The sequence below is a fragment of the Sminthopsis crassicaudata genome, chromosome 2 (genome assembly GCF_048593235.1).
Source record: "Sminthopsis crassicaudata isolate SCR6 chromosome 2, ASM4859323v1, whole genome shotgun sequence".
In the NCBI taxonomy this organism is placed as follows: Eukaryota; Metazoa; Chordata; class Mammalia; order Dasyuromorphia; family Dasyuridae; genus Sminthopsis; species Sminthopsis crassicaudata.
Window position 1 is genome coordinate 224,077,225 of NC_133618.1, and position 14,146 is coordinate 224,091,370.

The 14,146-nt window shown below is 31.1% G+C and overlaps 1 protein-coding gene and 1 pseudogene across 3 annotated transcripts in view; one reads left to right on the forward strand and one right to left on the reverse strand.

Moving 5' to 3' along the window:
* The window catches only part of SPDYA (speedy/RINGO cell cycle regulator family member A), a 30,030-nt gene that overhangs the window by 1,724 nt on the left and 14,160 nt on the right, over nucleotides 1-14,146 (reverse strand). For all 3 annotated transcript variants that reach the window (XM_074288260.1, XM_074288263.1, XM_074288261.1), the window contains exons 6-7: nucleotides 13,635-13,806; nucleotides 1,551-1,854 (exon numbers count right to left, since the gene is read on the reverse strand). In XM_074288260.1, the coding sequence (XP_074144361.1) occupies nucleotides 1,551-1,854; nucleotides 13,635-13,806 (476 nt within the window). The remainder of the gene's footprint in view (nucleotides 1-1,550; nucleotides 1,855-13,634; nucleotides 13,807-14,146) is intronic.
* LOC141559306 (U2 spliceosomal RNA) lies at nucleotides 10,543-10,642 on the forward strand (annotated as a pseudogene).

Here is a 14,146-nt window from a genome sequence, read left to right on the forward strand (position 1 = left end):
GATCTTGTATCTCCTTTGAAACTCAGATGCTTTTGTTAAAATTAAAGTGAGCTTTTAAAGGTTACTATAGCATTCTTATTCTCAGTATCAATTCTATATACCAATAGCTCTTTTGTTCCATAGGAAGTGCTCTAAGAAAAGAAACAAAAATATGTTCTGTCCCTACCTCCAACACAAAAACATTTAGGGAAGCATATCAAAAAAAGAAAAAAGAGCCACACCCCAATTGATAAATGATCAAATAATATGGTCTAAGGCCAAAAGAACTACAAATTCATGCTTATCATTTAACCTAACAACACCACTACTTGGCATGAATAACAAGAGATTCCAAAAAAGAAAAACAACCTATATGTACAAAAGTTATTCACAGCAGCTTTCTTTTCAGAAAAAATCAATTGGGGAATGACTCGAAAGTATGCATGTTTATGGCATGTGTTTATGATGGAATATTATTCTATGGGAAATCATGAAATACTTAGATTCTGATTTTCACACAACTAGTAACTTATGTGACTATGGGCAAATAGCTTCATTTCTCTAGATACCAGTTTTCTCTTAAATAAGGAAGTTGAATTCTAAAGGAAAATAAAAGGGATATCCTAATTAATAAATTATAGTATAATAATATAAATATAACTCCAAACCTAAATGTGATTTAATAGAATTACAAAACTAGAAAGAGATCAGTTGCTTTTATGTTTTGATTTTTCAGGTTGGGCAAATATTTGGAAGAAAAAATATAAAATACTGTTGTAGCTGTTAATGCTAATGAAATCTAACTTTTGTACTATATTTCACATTAAATGATTAGAAACAGAAATTGGTATATATAAAAATATAATTTTATAAAAACAATTTAGATGAAATTGGTTTTCCAGTTGACTCAATTTTCTATTCATATGATTTCTTTCAAATTCATCCAGAGCTACTTTTCCACCAACAAATAAACCACTACAATTTTATTTATTCCTTCTTCTAACAGGTTATGTTCAGTACTTTTTTTTTTTTTTTTTTTTTTTTTTGCTGAGGCAGTTGGGGTTAAGTGACTTGCCCAGGGTCACACAGCTAGGAAGTATTAAGGGTCTGAGACTCAGTACCACTTTTAGAGAATGTAAAATTTTTGCTTTGGATGGTAATGAAAGAGAAATGAAGCAATTCAAGAAATTTTACGTTTAATTCCTGAAGACTTGGGGAGATTTAGGTCTTCTTGCATTTTATATTTCATTTGTTAATTCCAATAATTAGAAAGTAAGGCAGTATAAGTCAGGAAAATTTGGGTTTCGGTCCAATTTTGGTAAGTTTTTATACATAACTATAAAGTTGACACTGCCAGTTTTGTTGCCTTCTAGCCACCAAAATAAAAAAAAATAACAATTCTTATCTCTTTCAATTAATCATCTGCTCAGAATGTTTTAATATTTAGTTTCATTCTATGTTTGCAATTATATGCTCCTTGGAAATGCCATTTTATGTCCCAAAGGACAAAACAGTACTCAAAAATCAAAAGTTTTTTTTAAAGAATCGTATTTATAACTTTAAATCATTACCTTGGGAATAACAGTAAGATTGAGGTGGTTCAGGTGGTAAGTCCACTGAGAAAGAATTGTATGATTCCTGAGATGAATATTTCTCCATCATTTCTAATGAGCCACTGGATGAAGAAGATGATGATGAAGACAATCCCAGTCCTACAAATCTTCCTTTTTTACCACAAAGAGAACAATCTACTGGTGTGGCACTAGGTCCTCGGGGAAGCTGAACTTCATCTCTGTTGTAGTTTCTGACAGCCCCACTGTGATGCATGGACCGTTCTCGTTGCCATATATAATGTGTTGGAGCAATAGCCATAACCTAAAATGGAAAACTTTCATTTATAATTTTACTAAGTAAGTCTCAAAAATTAACTACTGCACACTTAAAACTTAAATATATCTTATTCTATTACTTATAAGTCACTATCTTCCTAAGGCATTACTTGCTATCTAGAAGAATGGGTCATTGTCATCTCAACACATGAGAGGTTTTCTTCTAAAGCTAGTGTCTTTACATTGATGCCAGGGAAGACCACAGATTATTCAGACCATTCATCAGTCATCCTTAACTTTCACTTCATAAGTAGTCCATCTTCTTTTTTTATCATAAGTTTCTGCTGATACTCGAGATGTGGGAGTGGCATCCAACAGCTAATGTGACAATAGTCAAAATATGAAGGGATAATTTCTGGAAAACATGCAAACTGCTTACCATGTGAAAAGATACCCCAGGTCCCTGTTAGGCAACATAAGTCAAGACTGCTTTAAAATATTACCTTTAAAAAGCCACTAAAATGAGCAAGAACTCATTTTTTAATAAAAAGTGTTGAGAAAACTGGAAAGCAGACTAGAAGAAAATAAATATGGACCAACATTCAAACCATATAAAGATAAGCTCCAAATAGCCATATGACTTCGACATAAGGAGTAAACTAATAAACAATTAGGAGAATGGAAGTATGTTAAGATATGCACTTAGGGGATGAGTTTATGAGTAAGATTCATAGGAAAAAAATGGACAATTTTGATTACACAAAATTAAAAAGTCATGCACAAACAAAACCAGTGCAGCTAAAATTAGAAGAGAAAGGCAAATATGAAAATGTTGCAGCAAGGTTGTCTAATAAAAATTCATTTCTAAGATCTGTTATAGCTGATTCAAATTTATAAGAATAACCATTTTCCAAATGATCAAAGGATATAAATGGGCAATTTTTGGAGGGAGAAATTCCTATCACTACTCATGTGAAAAAAAGATCAAAGAACCAACCCACATATACAAAAAAAGTTACAGCTGTTCTTTGAATTGTGGCAAAAACCTGAGATGTTCATCCTATTGGTGAATGGCCAAATGAGTTATGGTGTATGAATGTGATGGAATGTTATTGTGCTATAAAGAATGAGAAAGGGATAGTTTCAAAGGAACTTTGGATGATTGTTATGAACTGATGCAGAGTCAAGTAAACAGAACCAGGAGAAAAAATTTATACAATTTTAACAGAAATCGAAAAACAAACAACTCTGAAGTAGTAAGGAACTCTAACAAATACAATAACCAAGCATAATTATTAAATGAAAACTCATGTAAACATGTTATCCAGAGCAGCCAGGTGAAACAAGTATAGAACATCAGCCCTGGAATCAAGAGGGCCTAAGTTCATGTCTGGCTTCAAACACTTAAGTGGTTATTTGATCTTGGGCACACCCTTTAACTCTTAATTCAAAAAATAAAAACAAAAACTAACACTGTACTTTCCCCCCCCTCCCTTACCCCCTCCCTTCGACTTATTCAACTCTTAGATAGAGAAATAATAGATCTAAAAGTACAGGTCAAGACATTTGGGGAGGAGGTACTAAACATGACCAATTAAGAATTTTTTTTGTTTGATATACATGTTTGTAATGGGTTTTGTTTTCCTTTCTCAGTAAGAAAGGGAGAGCAGATGAGGGATTTGGAAGGAGAAATAAAAGTTTTATCAGAAAAATCTAACTTAAAAGTGAAAAAATAATTTTTTTTTAAATTTCTTTTTACAATGACTACCTTTCCCCCATATCCTTCTCAGAAAGCAACTTTTGGTAACAATTTTTTTTTTCAAAAGATATAAAAGTAAATTCAGGGAAAAACAAAAACAAAAACAAAACATAGGCAATGTTTCACAACAGTGGGTTTCCCCATCTCTACAAAGAAGTGAATGAAGGAAGGTGGTGGTATCTTTTTTTTTAAATCTTCTTTTTGAATTCAAGTTTGGTATTTATAATTTTGCAATATTCAGTTTCAGTTGTATATGGTGTTTTCTCTCCTATTTATACTATTCCAGTCATTGTGTATGTTGTTTTCCTAGTTCTTTCTTCACTTTGCATCAGCTCATATAATCTTTCCATGCTTCTTTGTATTAGTCCCTTTTTTCCATTTTTAAAAGCACATATTCCATTACATTCATGTATTGCAATTTATCTATTTCCTAATCACAGGGCATCTATTTTGTATCTAGCTCTCTGCAACCTTAAAAAGTACTATAAATATTTTGGTGTATATGAATCCATTCCTTTTATTAATGAACTTCATGGCGTATAAATGTAGCAATTCTAGTTTGTTAAATGCTGAAGGTTTTATTCTACATGTTTATTTCATAATTTTTCTTTCTTTATGGCTACTAAGTATACAATAAGTTGTGAAAGGTTTTCACATCATTTCCTTAAAGCATAGCATTCTAGTATGAACAAGAAAAGTCAAATACGTCATGATCACATCCTATATGCAAAACAGTATGTTGGATCAGAGGTGCCAAACTCCCAGTGAAACCCTAAACCAGATTAAAATATAACTGGAAAATGTTTAACAAAATAAATTAAAATATAATGCAACATAATGTTAATTTGTAGTTCTCTTAAGTCAATATATGTGGCTTTCAGGAATCCTTTTCTATTTGAGTTTGATACCACTAGTCTAGGCAGTACAGTAAATACAAAATAGATAAAAATTGATTCTGTATCATTTTCTTATTGATCTTTATAAGTAATTTTAATTATCCTATAACTGCTTTTGTCTTTTAATTGTCATGATTCTTTTGTCTTTGAACTTAGATTGAGTTCAGCTGAACTGTAATGGGTTAAAATTTTTAAATCTATTCTTGTTTCAAAGAATTTTGCTAACTATGGGAAATGTGTGTGAACAGAAAGGATACTATCCTTCAAAGATGTCTGATTTGATGTCCAAAACGTTTGGGCTACTCTTTGACCATCCAGATTTAAACAATGAGCATTTCTTAATCTCATGAAAAAAGAAAGGGAGTTGATGTTAGCCCCCATTACCAAACTTCCAATCAATCATGTTGCCCTTAATTCCATGGTGTCATCTACCTTGTTCTGTTCTTTGTTCTATGCTCCCCAAATCCTATATAAGGAGAACTGTCTGTCCTCTTGCTTGGAGTACTTGGCATTAATGGAAGCAAGCAATTGATTCATATATTGACAGATTAGCATATCCTTGCTTAATAAATGTTATCTTGTGTGATCTGTCTCAGTTTACTCTTTTGTTAAAATTCAAACATGACACAAAGTAGTATAAAATGTGTTAGGTTTTTTTTTTTTAAGGATTTCACACTAATTATTAAGAAATAATATAACAATAAGCTTATTGTTATTCTTATTAAATTCTTGATCATGACAAGCTGAGGTAAACCAAGAAACTGGAGAACCTGATATATTGCATATAGTGGAGTGATTTCAAACTCCCACTGATGTGCTGGGTCAGAGCCTAAAATTAGCCTTAGAGAGGTTTTTTTTGGGGGGTGAAGTCTTTCTAATGCTATAAATCACGAATCTCCAATCATTTTTTAGAAAAGGATATTTATTAAAATGGTGTAGTTAGTACAAAATACCTTCCTTTCCCCCAAAATGTCTTCAACATTGATCCACAAATACAGTCTAAGGGAAGTAGGCTAAAACCTAAAGTATTTGTAACGAAGTGGAGTATATATAAGTAGCAATTCTACTTTGTTAAATGCTACATATTTGATATTTATTCTTTCTTTATGGATATTAAAGGATATAATAAATTGTAAAATGTTTTCACATCTTTTGGCTGCAATCCTTAAGGATTATACCCTTAGGTATATATAGTGCTCTGCTAGACTATTTATAGAGCTATGCTTCTGGTATATCCTTGGCTTCTAATCTAAATAACTGTAGTTAGTTGTTCCAGAGACACTGCTAGGATGCTGATAGAAGACTGGAAATCTTATGTACCTCTGAAGGTCACAAGGTCTTCCTCTGGTCAAAGGTGAGTAGAAGAAAGACTGAGATCCAGGGTTCTGCTTTTTTTTTTCTCCTCTCCCTTTTCTCCCCTCTCCCCCCCTCCCCCCTCCCATTCAGTTCCTTCTCAGGAATTTAGATGGAATGCCCTTCCTCTAAATTCTGAATTAGCTCCCTGATTTTATACAAGTCATATAAGGAATTAATTTTCTTAATTAATGCTTCCTACGCAAGCCACTCTAGTTGATCAAGGATTTTTTTACATTTAAAGTCTATGACAGACATTCTCAGCTAGTTAAAGTATCTCAAACAACATTTTAGCATTTACTTCTGATGAAATGGGATATTTTGATTTCAATCAATCAATCATGATCCTTATTCTTGGAAAACATAATTAGAACTCAAAGAAACCTAGTATAGCAAGAAAATAGTTAAATCTTAATAATACAAACAAAAAAAGTAAAAATGCAAGTTGTACAATAACCAGACTATCTGCATAAGGTAAAAAATTACAGTTTTCTACAAGCCAATGAGAAACAAAATGATATGGCATATAGGAATCAGAAGTTAAATTCTTTTTATATAACATATATATATGTGCATATTCAAAGCATCCGGAATTATAGTGTTATATTCATTAATGGTTCATATTTTCACAGATTTAGAGCTGAAAGGAATCTTAGAAATCATCTAGTATAATGCCTTCATTTTATATACAAGGGAATTTAGAATCAGTTAAGTAGAATGATTTTTTTTTCAAGGATATTAAATGGACTATTATCCAAGCTCTTTGATATAAAATCTAATATATTCTCTATTGTACCACTCCCTTTATGATAAAATTCTTCTCTCCAAAAAAAGGATGAAAAAAGAACTAGATAGAAGAAATGTAACCAATGTTGGAAGCAGTTCTTTTTAGTAGATAGCTAATGTTTCCCTTGCATTTTCATACCTGTAGGCATCACATAAAATCCTTGAATATCATAAAAGCCAACTGTTAGTCTGAATAAGCTCTGAGCTCTAGCAGGACTTTTACAAATTCTTTCTTTCTGAGATAAAAGCTGTCAGAAGGCACCTGGTAAATTTTCTTCTTTGCATGAAGATGCAATAACAAAAGAAGATAGTGAGAAGGCACTGGATTTGAGCTGCTGGCCAAGAGGTGTAGACCATTCACTGGCCACACAAGAAAACCAACTAGAATATGTTGAAAACTTCTTTAACTCTTTTCTCCAATATAAAAACTGGGGTGCTGATGGTACTTCCATAAAAAAAGTCTTTGGATCCATTTTTTAAAATAATATTTTATCTTCCCCCAGTTACATGTAAAATAATTTTAAACATTTTTCTTCACATTTTGAGTTCCAAATTTTATCTCTCTTTCCCTTCCTTTATCCTCCCTGACATAGCCTGACATAGTAAACAATCTGATATAGATTATACATGTATAATCATGTTAAACATTTCCATATTAGTCATTTTGTACAAGAAGACAAATAAAAAAGAAAGACAGGCATGCATGGAGACAGGCAGGCAGGAAGGAAAGAAGGTATGCAGGAAGTAAGGGAGGCAAGAAAGAAAGAAAAAAGGAAGAAAAATAGTATACGTCAGTCTATACTCAGACAATAGCAGAATAGTTCTTATTTTGGAGGCAGATCATATTTTTAATCATGAGTTCTTTCAGATTGTCTTAAGATCATTATAATATTGAGAAAAGCCAAGTTATTCACAGTTATCTTTATTGTACAATATTGCTGGTACTGTGTATAATGTTCTCTTGGTTCTGCTTATTTCATTTTGTACTTTGATCCTTTTGTAAAATACTAGATTATAATATTAAAGATTTTAAAACTGGATGGGTGTTTAGAATGTATCTAATTTAATCCTTTCATCTTACAGATGAGGAAACAGAGTTGGAAAAGTTAAATGGCTTGTCCAAAGTCACACAGGATTTGAACTTGGATTCTTTGATTTCAAATTCATACTCTTCACATTGTTTGATTGAAAATTCAAATCTTTTGCAAGAGCAGTGCGGGCTCTTGCCACTTAAGGATTTTAAAAACAAGGTATATTCAATTCTTTGAAAAAAGTAAATGCAACTTCATTTAAATGCCAAATACATAAATTTTTATTTGATTCAAATTGAGGAGACAGGGACAGAGACTTGCAAAACAGTCTATGAAGGATCTAAGTGAGTTTATGGATCATCATGGTAATATCTTTATGCTTAAACTTTAGACTCTTAATTCTATGGGAAGGTAAAGAGAGGAGGTCCTCTTTGGATGATTAGTAATACCTATACATAGAGATAGTGCTTAAGGTTTGCAAGATCTTACAACTACAGTCAATCCTCAACATTAATACATTTAACTTTGATTTTAAGCATTTACATGACTTTATTAAACTTTAAAACTCAAGTTGTATGTTGCAATTATGCCCACAAAGAATAGTATATTATTTGAGTTCTAAGGTGATGCTGAAACCTCACCAGTCTCATTCATCTTCCCATAGCAATAATTATGTCTTAGCAACCAAAGTCCTAGTACCCTCTCTCATTTAGTTTTCAGAAGGTGGCCAAAGTAGAGATTTAGAGCAGTAGATTATACCATACAACAGCCTGACACCACTATCTGAGACAATAGAAAATAAGATTCAGGTTAAAAAATGTTTTTTGTTTTAAGAATTTTATTTGTGTACAGTATTTATGGTACAATAATATGAAAAGTGAATGTTGTCTGAAATCAATATTTTGTTTTGTTTCCTTGAGATGTTGGCACCAAAAGTCACAAAATTCTGGAGAATTATTAGTGAGAAAAAATGTTTTACATGATACCAATTATTTATTTTTGTGTACTGCATTTTATGGGTAATTTTGAATTAATGTTTTGTTATAAAGAAGTCTACACAGAAAAGCACAATTCTAGCAATTCTTATGAAAAGTTAATTGTTTTTGATGGTCATGCAAATCCAATCCCTTATTTCCCATAGGTTCAATGTACCAACATTCCTATTTTTGATTTACAGAGTTCTCCAGGAATGTTACCCCCTTATAGGTTGAGGATACCATAATTGGTAAAGCTCAAGACTACCACCTGGTGACTCTGAGTAGAAGATAACTGTTCTAGCCACACAACCCTAATAATACTATAGTAAACACTTGCTCTGTATGTGGTCTCTGTGGCTTTAAAAGCATGTTGAGAACTTATGACAATGAGATGATATCAAGAAAAATTCCAATAGACTTGTGAAAGAAAAGAGCCACCCACATCCAGAGGAAGAACTGTGGAGACTAAATGTGGAACAAAGCATAGTATTTTCACTTTTTTGTTGTTGTTTGTTTTTTCTCATTTTTTTTTCTTTCACCTTTTGATCTGATTTTTCTTGTGCAGCAGGATGAATACAGAAATATGTTAGAAGAATTACAAATGTTTAACCTATATTGGATTGCTTACTGTCTACAGGTAGGGGCTGAGGGGGGAGAAAAATCTGGAATCCAAGGTTTTGTAAAAGTGAATGTTGAAAACTATCTTTGCATGTATTTGGAAAAATAAAAAGCTTTCCAAAAAAAAAAAAAAAAAAAAAAAGAACTTATGAACAGGGAGGCTAGGCATGTTAACACATTACTGGTTTTTGAATCATTAATAGGAATATCCTTACCACTAGATAATTTTGGAATGTAAATTAGTTACTAAACTGTACATAGCCTTTCATCTAGTGATTTCACTATTATGTCTATACTACCAAGAAATTAAAGGGAGAAAGGACCCATATGATCGAACATTTATAACTGCACTTTTTGTCATATCAAAGAACTGGGAAAAAATGGATACCCTTTCATAAGAAAGCCTGATGAACTGTGGTACATGTATATAATGGAATATTACTGCATTATAAGAAATTATGAGGAGGGCAAATTCAGAAAAATGTGGGAAAATTTGTATGATGGAGAACAAATTAAGCAGAACTAAGAGGACAATTTCATGACCATAATTATATAAAGGAAGTAGGGGTTTGAAAAGTGACTGATCTCTTGAGATTTGCAATTGAGAGGGAAAAGCATTCCTTCATAGCCCTGAATATGATTTGGAACTGTAATGATCTTTTAGCCAGTTTCCTAAGAATACAAAAAAATATAAATTCTAGAGGAAGTAATTTATTTAGAAAGTTTGTTAACAGCATAATAATTATAGAATATATAATGGGAAATCAGATGAGGATAGAAGTGCTGAAAGGTCAACCCAAGATAAGACAGGATTGAGAGAGGAGGGACCAGTAGCAAAGCATAGGGACTTCCATCTATCCAGATCCAAAGGGAATAAAGATAGGAATTTAATTAGTAGGGATATATAGAAAAAAAATTGAAATAAGAGATTTTGTACAGCTGAAAAAGTAGGGATAAAACCAAAGAAATGCTGTAGAAACTTATTTTGAGGAAACTTCCTCACAATGAAATGTATCTGAAATATTTCTGCTTAAAGAACCTTATAACATGGAATTATAGAATCTCAGAGTTGGAAGGAACTTCAATGGTCATTTATTCTGTCCTAAATTTGAGTAAGAGTCTTTTAGGCCATTTCCAACAAATGGCCATACTTAGACCTTCAGTAATAGGAACTCAACATATTGAGTTCTTTACAGAACAGGCATGTGGCTAAGTTAGTTATTGATACTATCTCAATAGCTATTATTATTGCTACTCATGAGTTTGAGTGCCACTAAGTATAATATTCTTTCTGCTTTTTTACTTGTACTTTGAATCGCTTCTCGGCCTTTTGGCTAAGATCAAGTGTAGTACTGGTACTTTGCATGCTAGATCTTGCATTTTTAGGTTTAAGTATTCTACATTGTAAATTCTCCTAATTGTTTCCTGAAAAAAGTTCAAGTTCCTCTATCTGTTGTCTGTAAGGGCTCCCATTCAGCCCTGTTTATATTTTTAAAAAATATATTTGAGTTCTTTTATCACTGGAGGTTGTTTAAATATGATCATTCATTGGGGATATCATAGAAAGACCTTTTGTTAGGCATGAGATAGACACAATTGCCACTAAAACTATTTCCAACTCTGAAATTCTGTTACAAAATATTTCAAAAATGAAAATGTTAAAGATATTTCAACATTCTGTTATTCTCCCAAGATAAGTTTCTACAAAATTCTTTCTGTTCTTACTGAAAATAAGATGAATATTAATTCTACTTCATTGGTTAAAAAAAAAAAATCCATTTTGGCAAGACATAATTTTTTTTTCTTTTGGTGTGGAAACTATAATTTTATCTATGTGAGGAATTTTCTCCAGAGATGGACATTAGTAATTATGGATTCAAAGAGTTGTCCACAAATATACAAATTAAGTGATTTTTTTTTCATGATCATAAAATTTATGTTAGGCAAAACATGAATTTCTCTCTTCTTGACTCTAAGGTCTACTTTCATATCTACCATTCCACAATATCTTTCAGAAATATAAAGGAACTGAAAATAGTATTTTAGATAAAAGAAAAGAAAGATTAAGTAGAGTTTTTATCCAGACTCCCTTCAAACTATCAAAAAAATATTGATTTCCACACAAATTATTTTAATGAAATAATGAAAACTAATTAACCTAATGAAAACTAATTAAATCATTTTTTTCTGACCAATTTATATTTTAATTTCTGTGTTCCTCCCCTGTTCTTGAGTTTATTCTAATCCTGTTTATTCTTGGTTTAGTGATTTCTTTCTTTCTTTCTTCTGATAGCTTACTATACGATCTCTTGTAACAGAATTTAAAATTTAACTACCATATATCAAACACTATTTAAACCTGGGTTCTTCATTTTCAGGGTTCTGTGCTTTCTTTTTGTGTTGTGCTATTTTTCCTCCTCAATTTTTAATTGATAATAAATTAATATTTTCTAATAAAAATAAACATGTATGTATTTCTTTCATTTTCTCCCACAAATGAAAAATAAAAAACCCTTGTAATAAAAGTGCATATTCAAATAAAAAATTCCCATGTTGACTATGCCCCCAAATAAAAAATTCTCATGTTGACTATGCCCCCAAACATTTTTCATTCTCTAAATTAAGTCTCTCACTTCTTTGGCAGTTAAGTAGCTATCATGCTTCATCTTCAATCTCTTGGTTTGTCTGTGAACTAGTCAGTTTCAAAAATACTATTATATTAATGCTCTCTTAGTTCTTCTGATTTCATTCTCAATCAGTTCATATAAATAATTTTCCCAATTTGCTTTGAAATTGTGTATTTTGCCATTTCTTATGGTAAAATATCACATTATACTCACAAATCATAGTTTGTTTAATTATTGCCTCAGAAGTGTGTACCTAAGAGTTTTAAGTTTTTGATGTGAACAATTTCTGGTTCTTGGTCTTTGTATGTGTAGGAAGAAGGGGTGAGGCAATTCTTAGAAATCTGCTTTGAGGATTTTCTCAAATACCTTCCCCAAATTCTTCTGTTTGTCTAGGTTTTTAGGGATGTAAAGTAATCCTGGGATTGCAACATCAAGATATTATTGCCAAATCTATTATGTAGTTTTACATTTTCCAATAAATTTGTTCTTCATTCTGTATTATTTTATTGTCCATTGTAGTAAATTGGCTGGTCATTGCTTCTATGAATTAAACATTTTTTTTTCTTTTATTTCTCTTTTCCATGTTGGCTATTTTTTTTATTCTAAAAATTCTTGCTTAATTTTATTAGTCATTAATTGACTATTTCCTTTTTTCAAGCTTTTCTATTATTTGGTCTTGGAATTTTTTTAGCATAGTCAATTCTTGTTAACTTTTTTCAAAGTGTCATAAATTTTATACTTTTGAGTACATCTCCCAGGATATCTGCATGGTTTTTTTTCCATTTTCATTGCTTCTCATACTTCAGCAGTTTCAATTGTTCTTTATAATACAACACTCTTGCTAATTTTTTCTTTATATTTATAAAAGTAATTTATATTTGTTTTCTTGTACAGGTCTATGTGTGTTTTATCATTTACTTTCGCTAATATTTCTATTAAGTTTTTTTTTTTTGTTGTTTGGTTTGGGTTTTTTTGTGGGATTTATGAGAAGTCTGGTTCACTTTCTCAATTAATACTTAGGATCAGCTTCTTTGTCCAATTAATGTCAGTAAGCTTTTAATGCTAGATTATACAAGCACACCAATCTAGATTCCTCTGCATGGATGTTCCACAGATATGATCTGAATATACCCGAAGTTTGTTTTAGGAACTCAAAGGAAAGGGGAAATACCTCAAGAATTTATCTGTTAGTTTTTAGTGTTAATGACTTTATTTTATTAGTAACTAATGTTATAGTACCCATGTTATAATACCTATTAGAGAAAATTAGTTTTCTTTTTCAGTATCAAACCAACTTCTAGAAAAACTAATTTTCATTTCAGACCAAGATTGTCTACATACCTGAAATATCACAAATATTTTATTTAATAGAAATTACTACTATCCCACATCAATGCCATCATTCTCAAGCAAATACATAGGTTATGGCAATATCATGTGATATATTTCCCCCATGGTTTTTAAGTCTGGAAAAAAGTTAAAAAAAAAAAAAAAAAAAAAAAAAGGAATTGGATCAGGAGTTCCCCTTAAGCTCTAAACACATGATCCTATGCTTTTTACAGGAACAGGTCATGTATGAAACCAAAAACTGTCCATTTTAAGATTAAAATATCAACTATAAAAATGATGCAGTTTAAAATACAAGCCATGTAAAAGGCAATAACTAATATTAAGTTTCTTCTTCTATATGAAATATAATCATTTTATAAAGGAAATACAAAAATGAAAATGTATAAATTTAATGTTATATAAAAATTTTTATTTAAAAAAAATCCTTACCTCTTCACAGCACCGTCTGCTTACAATAGCCCTATAGTCAATCCTATCCCAAAGCTGATCCCTTAACTTTAAGAAATTAGGAAATAATTTCCTCCAATTTTTTCCCAAAGCCCATGGAAAAATTTCATACTTTGATTCTTCTTCATCTTCTTCAACTGTATTAGCCAGATACCTATAAAAAATTAACACAATAATATTATGAAACAGAAATACATATCTAATCTTACCACTACCTTCACTTAATGTTATAGTAAAATAAATATATAAAATTTTAAAACTATTATAAAGCACCCATTTGAACTCATTTTATTATATTGCTGTTCAAATTTTGTACTCTATAGTTACTCTCTTATTTGGTACCACATCTATCACAGTGTTAGGACTTAAATGTCCGTCAATGGACTGAAAAAGTCAGTAACATAAATGACAAGTGTTTTCTCATACCAGGACTATAAAGGCGGTGTTACCTTCATTGTGTAGTGGAAAGACTATCAGGCTCAGATAGAATTAGA